We start from the raw sequence: 23069 nt of genomic DNA, 5'->3' as shown, positions 1-23069 counted from the left end.
TATTTAATATAGACTTTTTTTTAACCGTAAGTACGTAAAATTAGAGTTCATAGCTTTTTGCATCCTACTTGTAGAATGGTGGCTGCAGTTTGTTGGATTCTTTAATTATTCGTATGAATTCTTATTAGATTTGATTAAATATTATTAATAATAAAAATTTGTATTAGATTAAAGTTTAGATTTGATTAAATATTATTAATAATAAGAATTTGTATTAATTTAGATTAAATATTATTATTATTAGTAGTATTAATAATTTTAATCAATTAAATGAGAGAATGACAAGTGTCTCAAAACAGGTTTATTTTATTATATAGTATAGATATATATTGAAAGTGGTTGTGACTTGTGAGTGGAGGAGAGAGAAAATATAATGATAAAGGTAAAAAATATTATTTGATTTAAAAGAAGAGAGAAAAAGTATTTATTTTTAGTGAAAATATATTGATATAGGAGTTGTTTTTTAGTGGAATGTATGTATAATTTTAGAGGGTTGTATGAGAATGCTCTGAGATGATAAATGGGTTGTTGGTACCTACAAGGGTTAGGTATGTGTTGTGAACAAACAAGGATTTAAAATTTAAGGTTCTATCACCGAATACTTAGATACAAAGGATTGAGATTATCCACCGTAATGAAAATAGGGTTTAGATCATCTATCATTGTGAATTTTAGGGTCAAGATCACCATCATTGTGAATTTAAGTAGATAACTGGTTAGTGAAAAGTTAATAACTTGTAAGATTTAATAATTTGTATAATTTAACACTTTTTTTTTTTTTTGAAGAATTTTAATAAAATTTGAGAATTTATACGTCTAGAAGCTTATAGAATCTTTAAAGTGTAACAAATCTTTGAAATATCAAATAGTTATTTTAATAAATAATACAATCATGAAAAATAAATGTAAAATTTGGTGATTACATGTAAAGATACGTTAATGAGTGATATAGTGCTTGAGAAAAGTTTGCGGAGAAACGATGAACGTGTTGATAATATATTATGTAAGACTGTTACGTTTTTAGTGAAAACATTCTAACAATTTGATGGTTAAATTTATACAATGCATGTAATTTATTATTCACAAATTCAATTTCAATAATATATTATGTGACTGTTACGTTTTTAGTGAAAACATTCTAACAATTTGATGATTAAATTTATACAATCCATGTAATTCATTATTCACAAATTCAATTTGATTCTTTCTTCTTATCGTTCAACATTCGAATCATAAACTGTCTTTATAACTTATGAATAAGACAATTAGATTTCAATAATTACATTTATTTATTAATAAAACGTACTACGAATGTTTTGTTCCTATTGTTAACTTTTTGATGATGTCAATGGAGCCATTTAGTACTTTTATCTTGCACGCAAATAGCTCCTCCGTAATTAACTTTATAGCTATAACTATTAATGGTTGATGTAGGCCTTTCATTTAAAAAATAAAACTATTACCATGACAATAAATCAATGGGGCGGTGGTTCATTGACAAATGCAAAATCTTCCAGTTCAACAGACAATAGAGAATATAAGAAATTTACAGTAAAAAAAACACGCAAGACAATAAAATTCGGCAAGATCAGTTTTAATTCTTTTTCACCCTTAAGATTTATATAACTAATACCAGACTTGTTGTAATACCCCGAATCTTAATGTGCTGGTTATAAACGTGTGAAATATGTAATTTATATTTCATATATTGTTAAACGAGTAAGATAATTGTGTGAAAGGTGAAATATCTTGACAAACCTTGGCTAATATAGGAGACCGTTAATATTAATAATTAAATATATTATTTTATTTACCTTACTCCGTTTTTAATGAAACTTAGGTTAAAACGTAGATAAAAATATGCTCGTTCTAATGACATATTCGTCGTTTTATAAAACGTCATATTTTAAGAGTTATACAAGAAAAACGAGTTAAGCAGCTGAATTAATATATATAAGCAAGTAAGCTAGCAGGTCAAGCAGGTAGGTAGGCACGTCAATTGAATCTTTAAGGTGCCTGCTTGCTTGCTTTAAATAAGAGTCTCAGTAGTTTGTTTAGGTACCAGTTTCTTTAACGGGAATACTCTATTATAGAGAATCCCGAGTATACGATACCCCGTTGGGTGTTGTTAGTAGTCGTTTTTGGAGCGCGAGTAGGAGCAGGAGTAGGGAAACTCTACATCAACGTGTCGTAGATAGTTTTGAGGTATACTCTCGTTTAAGTTTATGTTTAGTTATTTATTATTTATTTTTAGTAGTTAATATTAGTTTTATTATTAGTAATAATATATTAGTAGTAGTAGTGTTAGTATTATTTTTAGGTACTAGGGTTATTGTCAGGGGCGGGTATTGGGTAGCCTAGCCTTAGTTAGGCATAGACTGATCACCCATGCTTAAACAAGGTAGGGTTAACCAATATCCAACCATGATAATGACTAGTTAGGTGTACTATTACCTAACCTAGGATTATGTAATTGTGTCAGGACCTTGAGACATAACTCAGTATTACTAGCGGCTGTTAAGCAATTGCTAATTAGGTGAGTCATCATACTTGTCTTTTAAACTGTGATAGTATACTCGTCCATAACTGGTAATAATGAGAATGCTGCAGTATGCATGTGTCAGTAGGGGTATATGGGATCCTATTATGCTTAATGAGGTGTGTCACTCTGGGAAGGGTAATAAGGTGTTGTACCCACAGGCACTTCGTGCTTATAAGGTCCAGCGACACACACTCATACCTATGTGACGGCCGTAGGGGGACACAGCTGGAGGACCAGTATGTCTCTTGTACGGTGGTTTGTGACAAGTCAAATGTGACCTATAAGGTTCACTGAGGCCCAACATGACTATAATGTGGTCACATGCCCATATTGTGTATGCATATAATGTAAACTGTGGTCTGTCTTTATAAAAATTGTATAGTATGAGCTCACCAGTATATATCTGACGTCGTTTTGAGTATACTTATCTCAGGTTAGTCATGAGGAAAGCTATAGGAACTACTTGACAGTTGGGGAGTTTTAGAAGATCAAGGAGTTCTTTGTTGCCAAAAGTTCGTAAATAAATAAAGCGTTGTACTCAGACTATTATAAGTTTTAATGAAAGTAGTTTGTTTCTGCTGTAAGTGTATCAATTGTGCATAATCACCCGGGTTACGGGGTGGGTGTTACAGTTGGTATCAGAGCCCGAGGTTTTAGCGAATTAGGTATTGCAGGAATGCCTAAGCTTTAACCAGTAGTTCTAAAAAGATTAATAGCACACTCAGACTAGGCCAAATAACATGTTCTCAGGAAAAGTACTTGCATAGTCAATTGAGTGACGCTAGAAAAAGTAAACTTGTTGTGCCTTTTTATGTGCTATATATATATCTCTATGTGATGTATATAGTTGTTATATTATAGTGATGTATCATACATACTAGTAAATCTTTATACTCATATTCCTATAGGAAGGAGACAATGTCTGAACATAGAGATGAACAAGGGTCTAGAAATAATCAAAATAACAGAAGGAGAGAGGAAGGTTCTTATAGGACTCGAACTCCCTCTCATAGTGTTAGGTCCCGGTCTAGTACAAGCATGCGTCTAAATACTGAGGATATCCACAATATAGCTGTGGAAGTGGCTAAGGTAATGAAGAATGCACAAACTGGTAATGTTAACCAATATGGAGAACGACATGAAGAAAGCTCAGCAGCCTCCATGCCAGTACAAAGGGAAGGAATGGGCGAAAGGAAAAACACTATTGCAACCACGCCACTAGAAGGAAAAGGTGAATATTCCAAAGCAAAGGAATGTACTTATAAGCACTTCATGTCCTGTAAACCTCAATCCTTTGACGGAAGAAAGGGAGCACTAGAAGCTCAAGACTGGCTCAACAGAATGGAGTCAGTATTAGACATATGTGAGTGTGATGACCGCAACAAAGTACGGTTCGCCGTACATATGTTTGAAGCTGAAGCCCTTCACTGGTGGAACATTGTGGTCCGAACAGAGGGAAAAGAAAAGGTTAAGGACATGAAGTGGGAGGAGTTTATTCATAAGTTTCTTGCTAAGTATTGTCCTCCCAGTGAGACCGAGCAACTGGAAGTAGAATTCTTTCAGTTAAAAATGGGAAATAAAACCTATCGAGAGTATGTTTCTCGTTTCAACGACATATCTCGACTGGTTTCTTATTTAGCATTGACCGAGGAACAACTGATCAATAGGTTTATTTGGGGTCTACCCTCTGAAATGAGGGTGTTTATCAAATCCAAATCCCCCAAGACTTTTGCAGAAACTGTTGAGGCTGGCGCCGTCATGGCTGCCGAGATGATTCTGCGGCAGGCTGAATCTCCCGCACCAAAAAGAAAGTGGGAAGAAAGAAAGGGGGACACCCGGAATAACAACTTTAAAAGGCCTAAAACATTTCCTCAATGTCAAATTTGCAAACGCTTTCATACGGGGGAATGTCGTTTTCCTTGTCCAAATTGTAAAAAGACGGGTCATGCTCTTCAAGAATGCAAGGAAAAGAAGAAGTGTTTCAAATGTGGAGACCCTAACCACATGAGATCTGAATGTCCTGAACTTAAAAGAAATGATAAGACACAACCAAATCAGCCAAAAGGGCGGGCATTTGTACTCACCACAGAAGAAGCCAAGACCAATACAGACATTATCACGGGTACATATCTCATAAATGATGTATATGCGCGTGTGTTATTTGATACCGGTGCAAATAGAAGTCTAGTGTCGACTACCTTTAGACCTTACTTGAACCAGGCGTCCCAAACCCTAGATCATGCCTTTACAGTAGAAATGGCTGATGGAAGTCAAAGAGAGATAGTTGACATAGTTAAGAATTGTAAAATAAGCTTAAATAACCATGTTATCCCTATAGACCTAATGCCTATGGAACTTGGAGAATTCGACATAGTTATAGGAATGGACTGGTTGACACCATATCATGCGGAAGTTATATGTGACAAAAGGATCGTCCGACTCCGATTACCCAACGGCAAACAACTAACTGTATCAGGAGACCGCACTGACAAGACTAAGAACCTCATCACGATAGCACAAGCACATAAAAGCCTAAGGAAAGGGTATGTTGCTTTTTTTAGCATATGTCGTAAACACTACATAAAAGCAGAAGGTCGAGGACGTGCCAGTAGTACGAGAATACCCCGAAGTGTTTCCCGATGAGCTCCCAGGACTACCATCGGATAGACAGGTTGAGTTTCGCATTGACCTAGTTCCCGGTACATCACCGATTGCTAAGTCGCCGTACAGACTAGCCCCGACAGAAATGCAAGAACTCAAGAAGCAACTACAAAAGTTGCTTGACAAGGGGTTTATCCAACCTAGTTCGTCACCATGGGGAGCACCCATCTTGTTTGTCAAGAAGAAAGATGGGACGATGCGCATGTGCATCGATTATAGAGACTTGAATAAAGCCACTATAAAGAATAAATACCCTTTGCCCAGGATCGACGACTTGTTTGATCAATTACAAGGGGCAAGCTATTTCTCTAAAATAGACTTGAGGTCTGGATACCACCAAGTGAAAGTTGCACCAGAAGACATACCTAAGACTGCCTTCAGGACTAGGTATGGTCATTATGAATTTTTGGTAATGCCATTTGGATTGACCAACGCACCTGCAGTGTTCATGGACCTCATGAACAGGGTTTGTAAACCTTACCTCGATAAGTTTGTGATCGTTTTTATTGACGATATCCTTATCTACTCTAAGAACGAGGTAGAACATGAACAACACCTAAGAGCAGTCCTTAAATTGCTCAAGAAAGAAAAACTCTATGCAAAGTTCTCTAAGTGTGAATTTTGGATACGTGAGGTGCAATTCCTAGGCCACGTGATAAATGAATGTGGAATAGAAGTTGACCCTGCAAAGATCGAGGCCATTAAGAAATGGGAAGTACCGAAGAATCTCACTGAAATCAGAAGATTTCTGGGGTTAGCAGGATACTATAGAAGGTTTATTCAAGACTTCTCAAAGATTGCAACACCATTAACCACACTAACCCAGAAAGCCTCTAAGTTTAATTGGGGACCTAAACAAGAAGAAGCCTTTAACACGTTAAAGCATAAGTTATGTAGCGCCCCAATACTGTCACTTCCTGAGGGAATAAAAGATTCTGCCATCTACTGTGATGCATCTCACTATGGTATGGGATGTGTACTCGTGCAAAGAGGCAAAGTGATTGCCTACGCCTCTAGACAGTTGAAGATTCATGAACGGAACTACACAACCCATGATTTGGAACTTGGTGCCATAGTGTTCGCATTGAAAATTTGGAGGCACTATCTTTACGGTACAAAGTGCACTATCTATAGTGACCATAAAAGTTTAAAACACATATTTGAGCAGAAGGAGCTCAATATGCGTCAGAGACGATGGATGGAGTTATTAAGTGGTTACGACTGTGAGATACAATACCATCCAGGTAAGGCAAACATAGTAGCAGATGCTCTAAGTAGAAAGGAGAAACCTCAACCAATAAGAATTCGTGCAACCAGAATAGAGGTTAAAACTAGTCTCTTAGATCAAGTTAAGAATATACAACAAGAAGCCTTAAAAGAGAATCATATTGTAAAAGAAAGAATGATTGGGAGACTGAAGCTACTGACAATGGGAAATGATAATATCCTTAGGTTCAACAATAGGATATGGGTTCCTAATTTTGGAGGACTGCAGGATACAATCTTAGAGGAAGCTCATAAGTCTAAGTATTCCATTCACCCTGGCAGTGACAAGATGTATAAGGATTTAAGGAGAGATTATTGGTGGCCAGGAATGAAGCGATCTGTTGCCCATTATGTGGAAAAATGCCTTACATGCCTTAAGGTGAAGGCAGAACATCAAAAACCCTCTGGATACTTGCAACAACCAGAGATCCCAGAATGGAAATGGGAGAAAATCACCATGGATTTTATCACGAAGCTCCCAAGGTCAAGTCACGGTTATGATACTATTTGGGTAATAGTGGACAGATTGACCAAGTCTGCACACTTTGTGCCAATTCGTGAGGACTATAAGATGAACAAGCTAGCTCAAATTTACATCAAAGAAATAGTCTCGCGACATGGGGTGCCTGTATCGATCATATCAGACAGAGATAGTCGTTTCACATCTAAATTCTGGCAAAGTTTCCAACAAGAGTTGGGAACCAAGGTTAATCTAAGCACTGCATATCATCCTCAGACGGATGGGCAGATTGAACGGACTATTCAGATATTAGAAGATATGCTTCGGGCTTCTGTAATTGATTTTGGTGGAAGTTGGGACACTCATCTACCACTCATCGAATTCGCCTACAATAATAGTTATCACGCCAGCATCAAAGCTGCACCTTATGAAGCTTTATACGGAAGAAGGTGCCGCACTCCTATCTGTTGGACAGAAGTAGGCGAAAGTCAACTGTCAGGACCAGAAATCATTGTGGAGACCACCGAAAAGATTCAGCAAATAAAAGAAAGGATGAAAAGTGCTCAAGATCGACAAAAGAGTTATGCAGATCAGAGGCGTAAACCCCTAGAGTTCCAAATAGGGGATAAAGTAATGCTTAAAGTATCACCTCTGAAAGGAGTGATTCGGTTTGGAAAGAAGGGAAAGTTGAAACCCCGATACATTGGGCCTTTTGAAGTAACAAGCAAAGTAGGACCAGTGGCTTATCGGCTAAAACTTCCTGAACAGCTGGCAGGAATACATAATACTTTCCATGTATCAAATTTAAGGAAGTGCCTAGTGGACGAAGCCCAACAAATACCCCTGGAAGACGTACAGGTTGACGAAAAACTCAACTTCATTGAAGAACCACTACAAATCGAAGATAGGAAGGTTAAAAAGTTACGCAAGAAGGAAATCCCGTTAGTCAAAGTCAAGTGGAACGCACGTCATGGACCCAACTTTACATGGGAACTAGAAAACATAATGAAAGATAAGTACCCTTATCTTTTTAAGTAATGACAAATTTCGAGGACGAAATTTTTGTAAGGAGGGAAGGATGTAATACCCTGAATCTTAATGTGCTGGTTATAAACGTGTGAAATATGTAATTTATATTTCATATATTGTTAAACGAGTAAGATAATTGTGTGAAAGGTGAAATATCTTGACAAACCTTGGCTAATATAGGAGACCGTTAATATTAATAATTAAATATATTATTTTATTTACCTTACTCCGTTTTTAATGAAACTTAGGTTAAAACGTAGATAAAAATATGCTCGTTCTAATGACATATTCGTCGTTTTATAAAACGTCATATTTTAAGAGTTATACAAGAAAAACGAGTTAAGCAGCTGAATTAATATATATAAGCAAGCAAGCTAGCAGGTCAAGCAGGTAGGTAGGCACGTCAATTGAATCCCACATCGACCAGAAAAGGATTTGAGGTGCCTGCTTGCTTGCTTTAAATAAGAGTCTTAGTAGTTTGTTTAGGTACCAGTTTCTTTAACGGGAATGCTCTAGTATGGAGAATCCCGAGTATACGATACCCCGTTGGGTGTTGTTAGTAGTCGTTTTTGGAGCGCGAGTAGGAGAAGGAGTAGGGAAACTCTACATCAACGTGCCGTAGATAGTTTTGAGGTATACTCTCGTTTAAGTTTATGTTTAGTTATTTATTATTTATTTTTAGTAGTTAATATTAGTTTTATTATTAGTAATAATATATTAGTAGTAGTAGTGTTAGTATTATTTTTAGGTACTAGGGTTATTGTCAGGGGCGGGTATTGGGTAGCCTAGCCTTAGTTAGGCATGGACTGATCACCCATGCTTAAGCAAGGTAGGGTTAACCAATATCCAACCATGATAGTGACTAGTTAGGTGTACCATTACCTAACCTAGGATTATGTAATTGTGTCAGGACCTTGAGACATAACCCAGTATTACTAGCGGCTGTTAAGCAATTGCTAATCAGGTGAGTCATCATACTTGTCTTTTAAACTGTGATAGTATACTCGTCCATAACTGGTAATAATGAGAATGCTGCAGTATGCATGTGTTAGTAGGGGTATATGGGATCCTATTACGCTTAATGAGGTGTGTCACTCTGGGAAGGGTAATAAGGTGTTGTACCCACAGGCACTTCGTGCTTATAAGGTCCAGCGACACACACTCATACCTATGTGACGGCCGTAGGGGGACACATGTCACACCCCAACCGATGGCGGAATCATCGGGGCGCGGCACTGAGCGAAACAGATTGTTCAGAAGTTTCCACAACAACTATCATACAATTCAGTTATATAACACGTCCCATACCGTGTCCCAAACAATAACAAGTTATCATAGAAAGCAACTAAACAATATGGGAACTGTTCCGACAACTCGGATTCTTAATTATTACAAACCAAAAGTAAATATTGTTTTAAGACCTCTAGACGTCTACGGTGGGTCTTACTGACTACAGGTGCCAGTGCAAGATCTACAGATAATTATGGCCCTGGAGCAGGTACGTGGACACGGTCCTAAGGACACAGACTCCTAGAAGTTTATTATTGCCTCGCTTTCCTAGCACGCTAGTAGCTTAAACACCTGTCACATACGTTAAAATAAAAGTCAATACATATAATGTAAAGGTGAGTACACAAGTTTGATATAGCATATAAAGTTCGAATAGTTTACGCATAACCAAGCACGTACACAAGGGCAAACGATGCACGTAAATTATCAACATGGGACCATCGATACCAACGACTTCGGGTTGACTGTCCGAGACAGTTCGCAATACATGATTACCACCGTAATCCATGCAAGTAATTGTCCTTAGCAACCCCCGTGTGAACGGGTGCTGAGTCCAAACTATAGTACTATGTTGCTAAAGCAGGTAGATAGCACTCCACGTGTAAACATAATAAACAGCAATCATTTAGACAAGTAATACATGCAAATAGGTTAGCGTTCAAATAGTTGTGTTGATTGTGATTTTGATAGTTTACGTATGTAACACCCAAAAGTGCTGAAAGCAAAAAGGGATCGAGTATACTCACAGTGGTTGATTGTGGATTGAAGGGAGCACTGAGAATAGGTTAGCCTGAATAGTTCGATGACATAACGATGAGTAACGCGGAAAAGTAAACAAAGGAAAACTGGATCGGATAGACCAATCGATCGGACAGCAGTTCGATCGAGTGGGCTGTTCGATTGGTTTGAAAGTCCGTTCGAACATCCATTCGATCGGCTGGCTGGCTCGATCGGCTGGTTCCTTCAAGTGGATTGTTTCTTCCTTTGATGTGAAGGATGTGTTTGTGTACGATGGTTTGTACTACCTTTCAAGTTGGTCGATCGAACTGCTGTTCGACCGGTTAGTCCAACCGATCGGTTAGCACTTTGTTGTTTTCAAGTATGTCACTCGATCGGTTGGTATGTTCGATCGGGTGACATTCCAATGCTTTGAAAAGTCTAAGTGTTTTAAAGTATAGTATCTCATGATCCGAGCAGTAATGATTACAATCGAGTGGCGTAGTCGATCGAACAGTACCTCGTCAATACTGCATTTTTTGTGGGCTGGTGGGTCTAAGTGCTGGTCGATCGGTTAGCCTAGTCGATCGGCTGGCATAGTCGTTCGGTTGGGCTGTTCGATCGAGCAGCCTAGCCGTTCGGCCAGCTTCTCGATTTGGTTAACTTATCACCTAACACTTGGTTATTCCCGTTGTTTGTTGGTGTTTTAGAGATATTTTGACTACGAGTTGAACCACAAAACTGAAGTCCCCATTTAGCCTACTGACTTGAGCAGGAATCACCCAAACTCGGTCAGAGACGGTTTGGAACCCAAGTTTAAGTTTAACCCGGAATCGGTATATTTCTTGGTAGAACCCGAATCTTGAACCATGTGTTTGTTTAGGTTGATTTGTAAATCGGTTCAAGTCTCGTTTTCACCTTCTTGAGTGTAAAAGAGTTGAAAGATAGGTGAAAACCCATCTTCCAATCCTTTTCCACCGTGAAATGTTAAGATCTATGGAAGATTTTAGGTTATTGATGTGGAAATCGGTTAGATCTAGCTTATTCATGGTTGAATGAAGTCAAGAACATGAAGTTCTTGATGAACATCAAGAACACCATGATGACATCACTCAAGAACACCTAGATCTTGGTGATTTCATGGATGAAATTCAGATTTTGAAAGATAGAAAGATGGAGAATTGATCAATGAACAAAAACGTACAAAGATTAGAGTGAAATACTTACAGGTTTGAGAGAAATCTTGGATTTAGTGAGAAGAAGAGGCTGGTCGGTCAGAGCTTTTCCAAAAGTGGAAAGTTTGACAAGGACAGCCCTATTTATAGGCTTCCAAAAGAGGAAAGGTCAGCTGATCGAACAGCATTCCTGATCGAGTAGCTGTCCGATCGAACAGCCTGTTCGATCGGCTAGCCTGTTCGATCAGGTTGCCCTGTTCGATCGGCTTGCCTAGTTTTGAGTGTTTCGCGACGATTTTTGATATTTCGAGTTCGATGAACGATGATTTGAGGATGATAGAATTCCTAATCAAATTACTTTTAGTCCCAACTACTATATCTAACATACAAGCATCCTTACAACTTGTTTCCAAAGTCGGTTTCGATTGAGTTTGATTCACCTTCGAGTCTTGATTGATTTGATTGATTCACCACACACTTTAACATAAAAGTAAACATGCACAAATAACACATAAGGCACACACACACACGTATAAAAAGTACTAAAATCCCCACACTTGCGTTTGATGATTGATTCGATTAGCTTGATTATTGATTGACTAGCTTTATTGCGTTGTTACTTCCTATCATTCACAGTCGATCGTTGATTCACAGTTCGATTATCGGTCGATTAGTTTGATTATACAACACTTACTCCAAATAATATGAAAATCAAAATGAAACTAAAATGAAATTAATCTTTATAAATCTTTAATTCCAATAACAGTCAACACTTGACTTTGACTTTGGAAAACACGGGGTGTTACAGTCTCCCCTCCTTTAGGGAATTTCGTCCCGAAATTAGGCCGAGAACCGTACATCGCCGTGTGATTTTACCTATTTGATGCTTCAGATCTATCTGAATAACTGCGGGTACTTGGCCTTCATGTCACTTTCGAGTTCCCAAGTGAACTCTGCGCCCCGTTTGCCTTCCCATCGTACTTTTACAATAGGAATGCGAGAGCGTCTGAGTTGCTTGGTCTGTCGGTCCATGATTTCGACAGGCTTTTCCACGAAGTGTAGAGTCTCATTGACCTGAAGATCGTCGAGTGGTATTATTGCGTCGTGGTCGGCTACGCATTTTCGAAGGTTTGAAATATGGAAAGTCGGGTGGACATTGTTGAGTTCCTCCGGTAATTCGAGTCTGTAGGCCACTTTACCGATCCTTTCCAGAATCTTAAAGGGTCCAACAAATCGAGGCGCAAGTTTCCCTCTTTTGCCGAATCGGACTACTCCCTTCCAAGGTGATACCTTTAGGAGCACGTAGTCGCCAACTGCAAATTCGCGGGGCCTGCGTCGTTTATCGGCGTACATCTTTTGTCTATCCCGGGCCTTTACCAAATTTTCCCTTATTTGGTGGATCTTGTCAGTCGTTTCTTGTAGAATCTCGGGCCCAGTCAATTGTGAATGACCGACCTCGTGCCATACAATAGGCGAGCGACATCTCCTACCATACAAGGCTTCGAAAGGTGCCATTTCGATGCTGGAGTGATAGCTATTATTGTACGAAAATTCGACCAACGGTAGGTGTTTGCTCCAACTACCACCAAAATCAATAACACACGCACGGAGCATGTCTTCAATAGTACGTATCGTTCTTTCAGTCTGCCCGTCGGTTTGCGGGTGGAATGCGGTACTCAAATTCAGCGTCGTACCAAGAGCTGCTTGAAAAGTTTCCCACAATCTCGATGTAAACCGAGCATCGCGATCAGAAATGATGTCTCGAGGCGTACCATGATTCTTAATGATCTCGTCGGTGTAGATTTGGGCTAGCTTGGCCACCTTATAGTCTTCTCGTATTGGCAGAAAGTGGGCTGATTTGGTTAGACGGTCGACTATAACCCAAATACTGTCGTGACCTGATGGCGTGGTCGGAAGCTTAGTTATGAAATCCATAGCTATACTTTCCCACTTCCATACGGGTATCGGCGGTTGTTCGAGTAAGCCTGAGGGTCTTTGGTGTTCAGCCTTGACTCTTGCACAAGTTAAACAGCTACCAACATATAGAGCAATATCCCTTTTCATCCCAGGCCACCAGTACTTGTAGCGAAGGTCCTGGTACATTTTGTCCGCACCGGGATGAATGGAATATCGGGATTTGTGGGCTTCGTTCATGATGATCTTTCGCAAATCTGTCCTCCTCGGAACCCAGATTCGGTCCAGATAATAGAATATCCCGTTGGCTTTGCTCACGAGCTGAGTTCCATCGTGATAGATTCGTTCTTTCTTCAACGTACGCTCGTTAAAGCAAGCGTGTTGTGCTTCGCGGATGAGAGCTTCGAGGTTATGCTGAGCCTGGATGTTTCGAACACCTATCACGTAATTCTTTCTGCTGAGGGCGTCTGCAACTACATTCGCCTTGCCTGGGTGATAACGGATCTCACAGTCGTAATCGTTGAGAAGTTCTACCCATCGGCGTTGACGCATATTGAGTTCTCTCTGGTTAAAGATATGTTGTAGGCTCTTGTGATCGGTGAAGATCGTACACTTTGTACCATACAGGTAGTGTCGCCAAATCTTTAAGGCAAAGACAACTGCGCCTAGCTCGAGGTCATGGGTTGTATAGTTCTTCTCGTGGATTTTGAGCTGTCGAGATGCGTAAGCTATAACCTTGTCTCGTTGCATGAGAACACAGCCAAGTCCAAGGTTTGAAGCATCACAATAGACAACGAAGTCATCGCTTCCGTCCGGCAGTGTAAGAACTGGTGCATGGCACAGCATGTGTTTGAGGGTTTGGAAAGCAGTCTCCTGCGCGGTTCCCCACACAAAAGGCTTGTCTTTATGAGTAAGGGAGGTAAGCGGTACGGCAATCTTTGAGAATCCTTCGATGAATCTCCGATAGTAACCAACTAATCCGAGAAAAGAGCGAACTTCTGACGGATTCTTTGGCGTAACCCATCCCTTGACTGCCTCAATCTTTGCAGGATCAACGTGTATACCCCGACTATTCACAATGTGACCCAGAAATTGAACCTCCTCCAACCAGAACTCACACTTGGAGAATTTGGCGTAGAGTTGGTTTCCCTGAAGCAACTCGAGAACCAGTCGCAGATGCTGCGCATGTTCGGCCCTCGATCTGGAATAGATCAGGACATCGTCGATAAATACAATGACAAAACGGTCTAAGAATGGTTTACACACGCGATTCATCAGATCCATAAAGACCGCGGGTGCGTTGGTCAAACCAAACGGCATGACAACAAATTCGTAGTGGCCGTAACGGGTTCGAAAGGCGGTTTTGGGTATGTCTTCCTCTTGAATCCGCAACTGATGGTAGCCTGAACGTAGATCATTCTTGGAGAAACACTGAGCACCTTGTAGTTGGTCAAACAGGTCATCGATTCTGGGTAAGGGGTATCGGTTCTTGATGGTCAGCTTGTTCAATTCTCGGTAATCGATGCACATTCGGAACGACCCGTCCTTCTTTTTGACGAAAAGGACTGGTGCGCCCCATGGAGAAGTGCTCGGGCGAATGAAGCCTTTTTCAAGTAACTCTTGGAGTTGATTTGAGAGTTCTCGCATCTCAGAGGGAGCGAGTCGATATGGAGCTTTGGCCACTGGGTTGGCTCCTGGAATAAGGTCGATTCGAAAGTCGATATCACGACTTGGAGGTAATCCAGGAAGATCATCAGGGAACACCTGAGGAAATTCTCGGACAACAGGGACATCTTTGACTTCAACTTTCTTTTTCTTGTCCGTCTCTGCTACAACAATGTTGGCCAAGAAGGCTCGATATTCCTTGCGGAGATATTTGCGAGCTTGAAGACAGGACATGAGCTTGAGATCTTTCGCGGTAGTTTCACCATAAACACATAGAACATCACCACTAGCTAGCACAAAACGAATCATCTTATCAGCACACACAACTTCAGCATGGTTTTCACGAAGAAAGTCCATGCCTACTATGACATCGAAACTTCCGAGCTGCATTGGAATGAGATTAATCGGGAATATATGATAGTTGAGCTTGAGAGTACAATCACGGAGTACAGAATTGACAGCAATGGTTCTTCCGGTAGCGACTTCTACTTCGAAGGGCGTCGAAAGATAAGAGCGCTTACGCCTAAGAAGCTTCTCAAATTCAAATGACACAAAGCAGTTATCGGCTCCAGTATCAAACAAACATGATGCATATATACCATTCACAAGGAACGTACCATTGACCACGTTGTTGTCAGCTTGAGCCTGACGTGCATTGATGTTGAAGGTTCTGGCGTGAGCGGCTTGTTGTTGAGGCTGTTGTTGTTGTTGCTGTGGTTGTTGAGCTTCTTGTTTCACCACCCTGTTCGGGCACCGGTTTGCGAAGTGGTTAGGGTCACCACATGCAAAGCAGGTCCGAACATTGTTTGTTGGGGCCTGTGCGGCTTGAGGAGCTTGAGGAGCAGGGAGTAGAGCTTGGTTAACAGCGGCTTGAGCTTGAGCTTGACGGGGACCATAGCGGCAACTCGCAGTGAAATGCCCGTAGACGTTACAGTGAGCGCAGAATCGGCAAGCCACACCCACCGGGTGATGATAAGAACATGTAGCACAGAGTGGGTGGGGGCCGGTGTACGCACGCTTTGCTGGCGGCGCATTGATCACTGGCGCTGAACGCTGTGGCTGTTGCTGCTGCGCGGGTACAGACTGTAGTGGAGTAGCAGTGGTTGCTGCAGCGCAACTCTTCTTCTTTCTTCTCCTTGAGGACTTGGAGGCTTGAGCAGTAGGGTTGTCGGTTGATGCGGCAGTAACTTGATGCAACGACTTGGATGGCTTATCCCAGACACCCGCCTTAACTCGCTTGTCGTTGATCTCGGCAGCGAGCAGGTAGGTTTCCTCGATTGTTGCGGGTTTGGCGGCGTGAACAAAATCTGCAACGTAATCCGGAAGAGCACGGATGTATTTCTTGATGGTCATGTCAGAAGTCTTGACCTGGTCGGGACAGATAATGCTCAACTGCTTGAAACGGGCAGTGAGACCAGCATTGTCTCCCTCCTTTTGCTTGATACTCCAGAACTCATCCTCCAACTTTTGGCGTTCGTGGGGAGGACAGAACTCGTCCATCATGATCGCTTTCAATTCCTTCCACGTCAGCTCGTATGCAGCGTCGTTCCCGCGTTTGTTCCTTTCTGCGGTCCACCAGTCCAAAGCTCGCGACTGGAAGACACCGGTAGCATTGAGAGTACGGAGATGATCTGGGCATCCGCTTTGACGAAGGGTAACTTCCACAGAGTCAAACCAATGAAACAGAGCCGTAGGGCCATCTTCACCGGTAAACTCTTTTGGCCCACAAGCCTTGAATTGTTTGAAGCTAAAAGTAGCTTTGTTGGAGTCTTTGGGCGTGATAGTTCGGGATTCCTCAGATGACTTGCTTGCGTTCTCGAATACTTCACTCACAGCCTTTGCTACTGTTTTAGAGAGGATAGCAGCAAAACGACGATCTCTCTTCTCCCGACGAGTAAGACGTTGACGAGGCCTTGATGATGACGACATGGTCTGCAATAGACATCGCCATAGGGCTCAACACAACGAATTCGAATCTCGCACGTCTTAGTTTACTAAAGCTTAGAATCACGTCGCATCTCACGTTACGTAACACATATAAACACATAAACACATAATCACAGAGACACATAATCACAGAAGCAATTAAGCAAATAGGGCACTTAATTTCCTAAATACGTACGAAATTTTATCACAGAAGCAGTCAGAAAACAGAAACCTATGTCCACATGTCGAGTGTCGTTTGTTTGCATATCGGATAGTATCACACTGTATCGTCTAACTTAGTCGTATAGCGTAGCCTAGCACACTGGTTTCGTTGAGATCACATCTCCAGAGATTTGAATCAAGATAGGATAGCAACAAAAGTCACGCTGATTGATAGCAAATGGAGCAATCAACAATCTTAAAGCACGTAAACAGGTAAATCATATAAAATCAACAAAGCAACACTCAAATCGGGAAAATGGATTGTCTGCGGCTACTAGACTTTGACTAACCATGGCAATTTAACTATTCGCAGTTGACTTGTCGTCACTTTCGACTCTAGGGGACATGTTTCTGCCTCGATTCTTGGGCATTATGCATGCGCATTCTAGGCCATACTCGTGAGTTCAGGTCGTTGGAGTCCGTCAATTGCCTTGGCGAGATAAAATAAAATCGGAAAAACTGCCAAGGTTAGGGTTTCACCCCTAGCTTAGCAATTTCTTCCTTGTTTTAAGAAAATTTAGAGGAAGTTTTCATCAATTTATGGGTTTCAGCCCCGAATTTGGTATAACTTTCCCCCGTTTTGTTAGAAAATCGCACAAAATAATCGACAAAGTTTTGTAATTTAGGCAGGAATTTGCGGGTTTCACTCCTAATCCCGTCCAAATTACAAAATTTGGCTCGGAGTTCGGATGTAATGATAGAATAGAAGGAAACAACATAAAACAAGCACATAAACTTGGTCTCTTGGTTCCTAACTATAGTCTAGGTTTCTAAGACAGCGATCCGGACTAGATCGTGTCTAACCTAATTCCCTATAGTTATGGCTCTGATACCAATCTGTCACACCCCAACCGATGGCGGAATCATCGGGGCGCGGCACTGAGCGAAACAGATTGTTCAGAAGTTTCCACAACAACTATCATACAATTCAGTTATATAACACGTCCCATACCGTGTCCCAAACAATAACAAGTTATCATAGAAAGCAACTAAACAATATGGGAACTGTTCCGACAACTCGGATTCTTAATTATTACAAACCAAAAGTAAATATTGTTTTAAGACCTCTAGACGTCTACGGTGGGTCTTACTGACTACAGGTGCCAGTGCAAGATCTACAGATAATTATGGCCCTGGAGCAGGTACGTGGACACGGTCCTAAGGACACAGACTCCTAGAAGTTTATTATTGCCTCGCTTTCCTAGCACGCTAGTAGCTTAAACACCTGTCACATACGTTAAAATAAAAGTCAATACATATAATGTAAAGGTGAGTACACAAGTTTGATATAGCATATAAAGTTCGAATAGTTTACGCATAACCAAGCACGTACACAAGGGCAAACGATGCACGTAAATTATCAACATGGGACCATCGATACCAACGACTTCGGGTTGACTGTCCGAGACAGTTCGCAATACATGATTACCACCGTAATCCATGCAAGTAATTGTCCTTAGCAACCCCCGTGTGAACGGGTGCTGAGTCCAAACTATAGTACTATGTTGCTAAAGCAGGTAGATAGCACTCCACGTGTAAACATAATAAACAGCAATCATTTAGACAAGTAATACATGCAAATAGGTTAGCGTTCAAATAGTTGTGTTGATTGTGATTTTGATAGTTTACGTATGTAACACCCAAAAGTGCTGAAAGCAAAAAGGGATCGAGTATACTCACAGTGGTTGATTGTGGATTGAAGGGAGCACTGAGAATAGGTTAGCCTGAATAGTTCGATGACATAACGATGAGTAACGCGGAAAAGTAAACAAAGGAAAACTGGATCGGATAGACCAATCGATCGGACAGCAGTTCGATCGAGTGGGCTGTTCGATTGGTTTGAAAGTCCGTTCGAACATCCATTCGATCGGCTGGCTGGCTCGATCGGCTGGTTCCTTCAAGTGGATTGTTTCTTCCTTTGATGTGAAGGATGTGTTTGTGTACGATGGTTTGTACTACCTTTCAAGTTGGTCGATCGAACTGCTGTTCGACCGGTTAGTCCAACCGATCGGTTAGCACTTTGTTGTTTTCAAGTATGTCACTCGATCGGTTGGTATGTTCGATCGGGTGACATTCCAATGCTTTGAAAAGTCTAAGTGTTTTAAAGTATAGTATCTCATGATCCGAGCAGTAATGATTACAATCGAGTGGCGTAGTCGATCGAACAGTACCTCGTCAATACTGCATTTTTTGTGGGCTGGTGGGTCTAAGTGCTGGTCGATCGGTTAGCCTAGTCGATCGGCTGGCATAGTCGTTCGGTTGGGCTGTTCGATCGAGCAGCCTAGCCGTTCGGCCAGCTTCTCGATTTGGTTAACTTATCACCTAACACTTGGTTATTCCCGTTGTTTGTTGGTGTTTTAGAGATATTTTGACTACGAGTTGAACCACAAAACTGAAGTCCCCATTTAGCCTACTGACTTGAGCAGGAATCACCCAAACTCGGTCAGAGACGGTTTGGAACCCAAGTTTAAGTTTAACCCGGAATCGGTATATTTCTTGGTAGAACCCGAATCTTGAACCATGTGTTTGTTTAGGTTGATTTGTAAATCGGTTCAAGTCTCGTTTTCACCTTCTTGAGTGTAAAAGAGTTGAAAGATAGGTGAAAACCCATCTTCCAATCCTTTTCCACCGTGAAATGTTAAGATCTATGGAAGATTTTAGGTTATTGATGTGGAAATCGGTTAGATCTAGCTTATTCATGGTTGAATGAAGTCAAGAACATGAAGTTCTTGATGAACATCAAGAACACCATGATGACATCACTCAAGAACACCTAGATCTTGGTGATTTCATGGATGAAATTCAGATTTTGAAAGATAGAAAGATGGAGAATTGATCAATGAACAAAAACGTACAAAGATTAGAGTGAAATACTTACAGGTTTGAGAGAAATCTTGGATTTAGTGAGAAGAAGAGGCTGGTCGGTCAGAGCTTTTCCAAAAGTGGAAAGTTTGACAAGGACAGCCCTATTTATAGGCTTCCAAAAGAGGAAAGGTCAGCTGATCGAACAGCATTCCTGATCGAGTAGCTGTCCGATCGAACAGCCTGTTCGATCGGCTAGCCTGTTCGATCAGGTTGCCCTGTTCGATCGGCTTGCCTAGTTTTGAGTGTTTCGCGACGATTTTTGATATTTCGAGTTCGATGAACGATGATTTGAGGATGATAGAATTCCTAATCAAATTACTTTTAGTCCCAACTACTATATCTAACATACAAGCATCCTTACAACTTGTTTCCAAAGTCGGTTTCGATTGAGTTTGATTCACCTTCGAGTCTTGATTGATTTGATTGATTCACCACACACTTTAACATAAAAGTAAACATGCACAAATAACACATAAGGCACACACACACACGTATAAAAAGTACTAAAATCCCCACACTTGCGTTTGATGATTGATTCGATTAGCTTGATTATTGATTGACTAGCTTTATTGCGTTGTTACTTCCTATCATTCACAGTCGATCGTTGATTCACAGTTCGATTATCGGTCGATTAGTTTGATTATACAACACTTACTCCAAATAATATGAAAATCAAAATGAAACTAAAATGAAATTAATCTTTATAAATCTTTAATTCCAATAACAGTCAACACTTGACTTTGACTTTGGAAAACACGGGGTGTTACAACACAACTGGAGGACCAGTATGTCTCTTGTACGGTGGTTTGTGACAAGTCAAATGTGACCTATAAGGTTCAATGAGGCCCAACCTGACTATAATGTGGTCACATGCCCATATTGTGTATGCATATAATGTAAACTGTGGTCTGTCTTTATAAAAATTGTATAGTATGAGCTCACCAGTATATATCTGTCACACCCCGATTTCCACGTGTCTCACCAGTGGGCCCGGTGGGGGATTACCGTGACGATGTTGGCAACAATATAGTCAAACCACACAATTATATAAATGCACAGCGGAAGCTTAAGATAAATATATAAACTTCAACCTCTGGTTGTAATATCAAATGTATTACAGAAGTTGAATGTATCCACAGCGGATCAAAATAATAATAAAATATTGTTCATTCAGATACGGCATCGAGTTTGCGAGACTATTCGTGATGCTTAGGAAGCTAATACCAGCCCATTTCGTATAGTACCTGCACTTAATCTTTTTGGGGAAAATACGTCAGTTTACACTGGTAAATACGTTCAACTGACACATTTGAAAATGTTTATTAAAATTGATTTGAATGCACGAGGCACAAACTCTTTTATAACTTGGGAAAATTATTAAAATCTTGTGAACGTTTTACATGTTCTTTTATGCGTTCAGTAGCCCGGGTCGTGCCGGGTTAAAGATTTATAGACACACCACATTGCGTAAAACCGTAGTATAAAAACCAACGGCTACGTCTTTTAATTTAATGTCGACAATATATACCGGGTGTACGCCTACACCGGGATGTCGATGGTCGTGGCCATTTCGTAAAATGATGCCAAGGATATCCGGGACAACGGTCATTAAACCCCCCAAAGGCTTTTAAGAAACAAAACTGTTTAAATGAGCCAATCATATTATTTAATTAACCACCTAAGCGATGGAAAAATATAATGCTCAATCAAGCGGTATTAACATACCGTAACCCAAGCCCATATAGGGGAAATAAGTTAAAGTATTTACCTTTGCAAGTATATTTCCTTAATTTGGATTAAATCACCGATAGCTTTTACTGGGGCTCCTAATCTGGAACGAAGGTTTTAATTAACCTCTTAGAATCCTAACGAGTCGTTATAATGGCCGTAGCCTAGACCGGTTGGTTCCGATATGTGAATACGGTTTAATCGCGTGAAAAGGCGAAAACCGAGAATGGAGTGCGATTCTGACCCAACAAGTTCAGAGACTTGTTTTATATAGGCCTAAGGTTCACACTCTGGATTTTGGGGTTCAAATAATATAATTTGACCCGTATCGGCTAAATTATGAAAACTAGTTTCATAAGCCGAACCGTGCGCGCAATAGGCGAAACGGTTAACCATGAGAGTCTTATGCTTATTTCCTAAGTCAATATGCCTTAAAGAGGTTGTGGTATCAGTAGGATACCTCCCGTGATGCCCGTAACGAGTTTAAGTTAATATTACGCCCCGTAGGGGCTTTTCGGTCATTTTAAAGACTTTTAAAGGGCTTTTCGAGTTCTACAGGAAATCTGAGTTTCCCGAACAGTTTATAATGTCTAAAATACTTTATTTATTATTTAAAATCAGTAGCAACTGGAATCGGGTCAAAAGACTTTGTAGAACTCATGTTTTGGCCGAAAAGGGCATATTCGGTATTTACCGAACCGTGGCCATAACCGCAGGTTATGAGCGAGGTAAAAATTATTAAAAATCTTTAAAATTCCCAAAATATTATTTTAATACAGTGGGTAAAAGTTTTGGTGACGAAATCTTGGTTTAGATAGGCGTTATGCTAATTGCGCCGTTTATTACAAAAGTTTACTTTAGATGCGCCATTTAGCATAACTCTCATTCTAGACCTCGGATTGACGCGAAACTTTAAGGACATGCTTATATTTTAATAAGCAAGGTTCTGGTCCAGTCACGTGTCCGAAATACTCGTTTTATTTTCAAAATGGCGTTACGGTCAACTTTTAGGCGATTAACGGAAATGTGCAAAAGACTCGGATAACTCATGAACCGATCACAGTGGTTTATACCATCATGTAACCTGGTCCTAAGAGAGTCCTAAGGTATATCTATACCTCACTAAAACGGGTCAGAACTGAAGTCAAAGCAAAAGTCAAACTTTTGCGACATTCGGCTCCGAACCGGTTCAATATAGCAAATGGTCGATTCAAACGAGCGCAAACAAGTTTATATACTTATTATCATGTTTCATGATTATCAAAACAGGTTTCATAGCACATACATTACAGATTATGCACAAAATGGCAAAACGACTTTCTGTTGACTTTTTAAGTGCGCGTTTGACTCGATATTTGACATAGTTAGAGTGGTGATCAGGGGGAACCCTTTTTGGGGTTTATTACCCACATAAATACCAACTCATAACTATCTTTGATTCGTCGTAAGACTGAACCATCACTGATTTATTGTAAAGTCAAACCGTAGTTACGACGGTTTGGTTTTTAGCTATTTACTAAGGAAATGTGAAACCACAAAGGGTTAGATCACTTACAGAAGCTTGATACTTGTCTGTAGATGATGTGTGTAAAATGCAACATATAAATTA

General features: G+C 40.4%; 2 protein-coding genes across 2 annotated transcripts; both read left to right on the top strand.

Moving 5' to 3' along the window:
- Nucleotides 1-3460: 3460 nt before the first annotated feature.
- On the top strand, nt 3461-5185 carry LOC110866083. The gene has a single exon (XM_022115431.2). It carries the CDS (start codon nt 3461-3463, stop codon nt 5183-5185), a length of 1725 nt encoding a protein of 574 aa, XP_021971123.2.
- Nucleotides 5186-7562: 2377 nt separating this feature from the next.
- Nucleotides 7563-7967, top strand: LOC110866081. The gene has a single exon (XM_022115430.1). It carries the CDS (start codon nt 7563-7565, stop codon nt 7965-7967), a length of 405 nt encoding a protein of 134 aa, XP_021971122.1.
- The last annotated feature ends 15102 nt before the right edge of the window (nt 7968-23069 follow it).

This window comes from Helianthus annuus, chromosome 6, assembly GCF_002127325.2.
Source record: "Helianthus annuus cultivar XRQ/B chromosome 6, HanXRQr2.0-SUNRISE, whole genome shotgun sequence".
Taxonomy (NCBI): Eukaryota; Viridiplantae; Streptophyta; class Magnoliopsida; order Asterales; family Asteraceae; genus Helianthus; species Helianthus annuus.
The sequence above is the reverse complement of the archived record's forward strand: the minus strand, read 5'-3'. Positions and strand labels throughout refer to the sequence as shown.

What these genes read in the sequence shown, in the direction of transcription:
- LOC110866083 (XM_022115431.2), top strand. Translation starts at nt 3,461, where the DNA reads ATGTCTGAACATAGAGATGAACAAGGGTCTAGAAATAATCAAAATAAC.
- LOC110866081 (XM_022115430.1), top strand. Translation starts at nt 7,563, where the DNA reads ATGCTTAAAGTATCACCTCTGAAAGGAGTGATTCGGTTTGGAAAGAAG.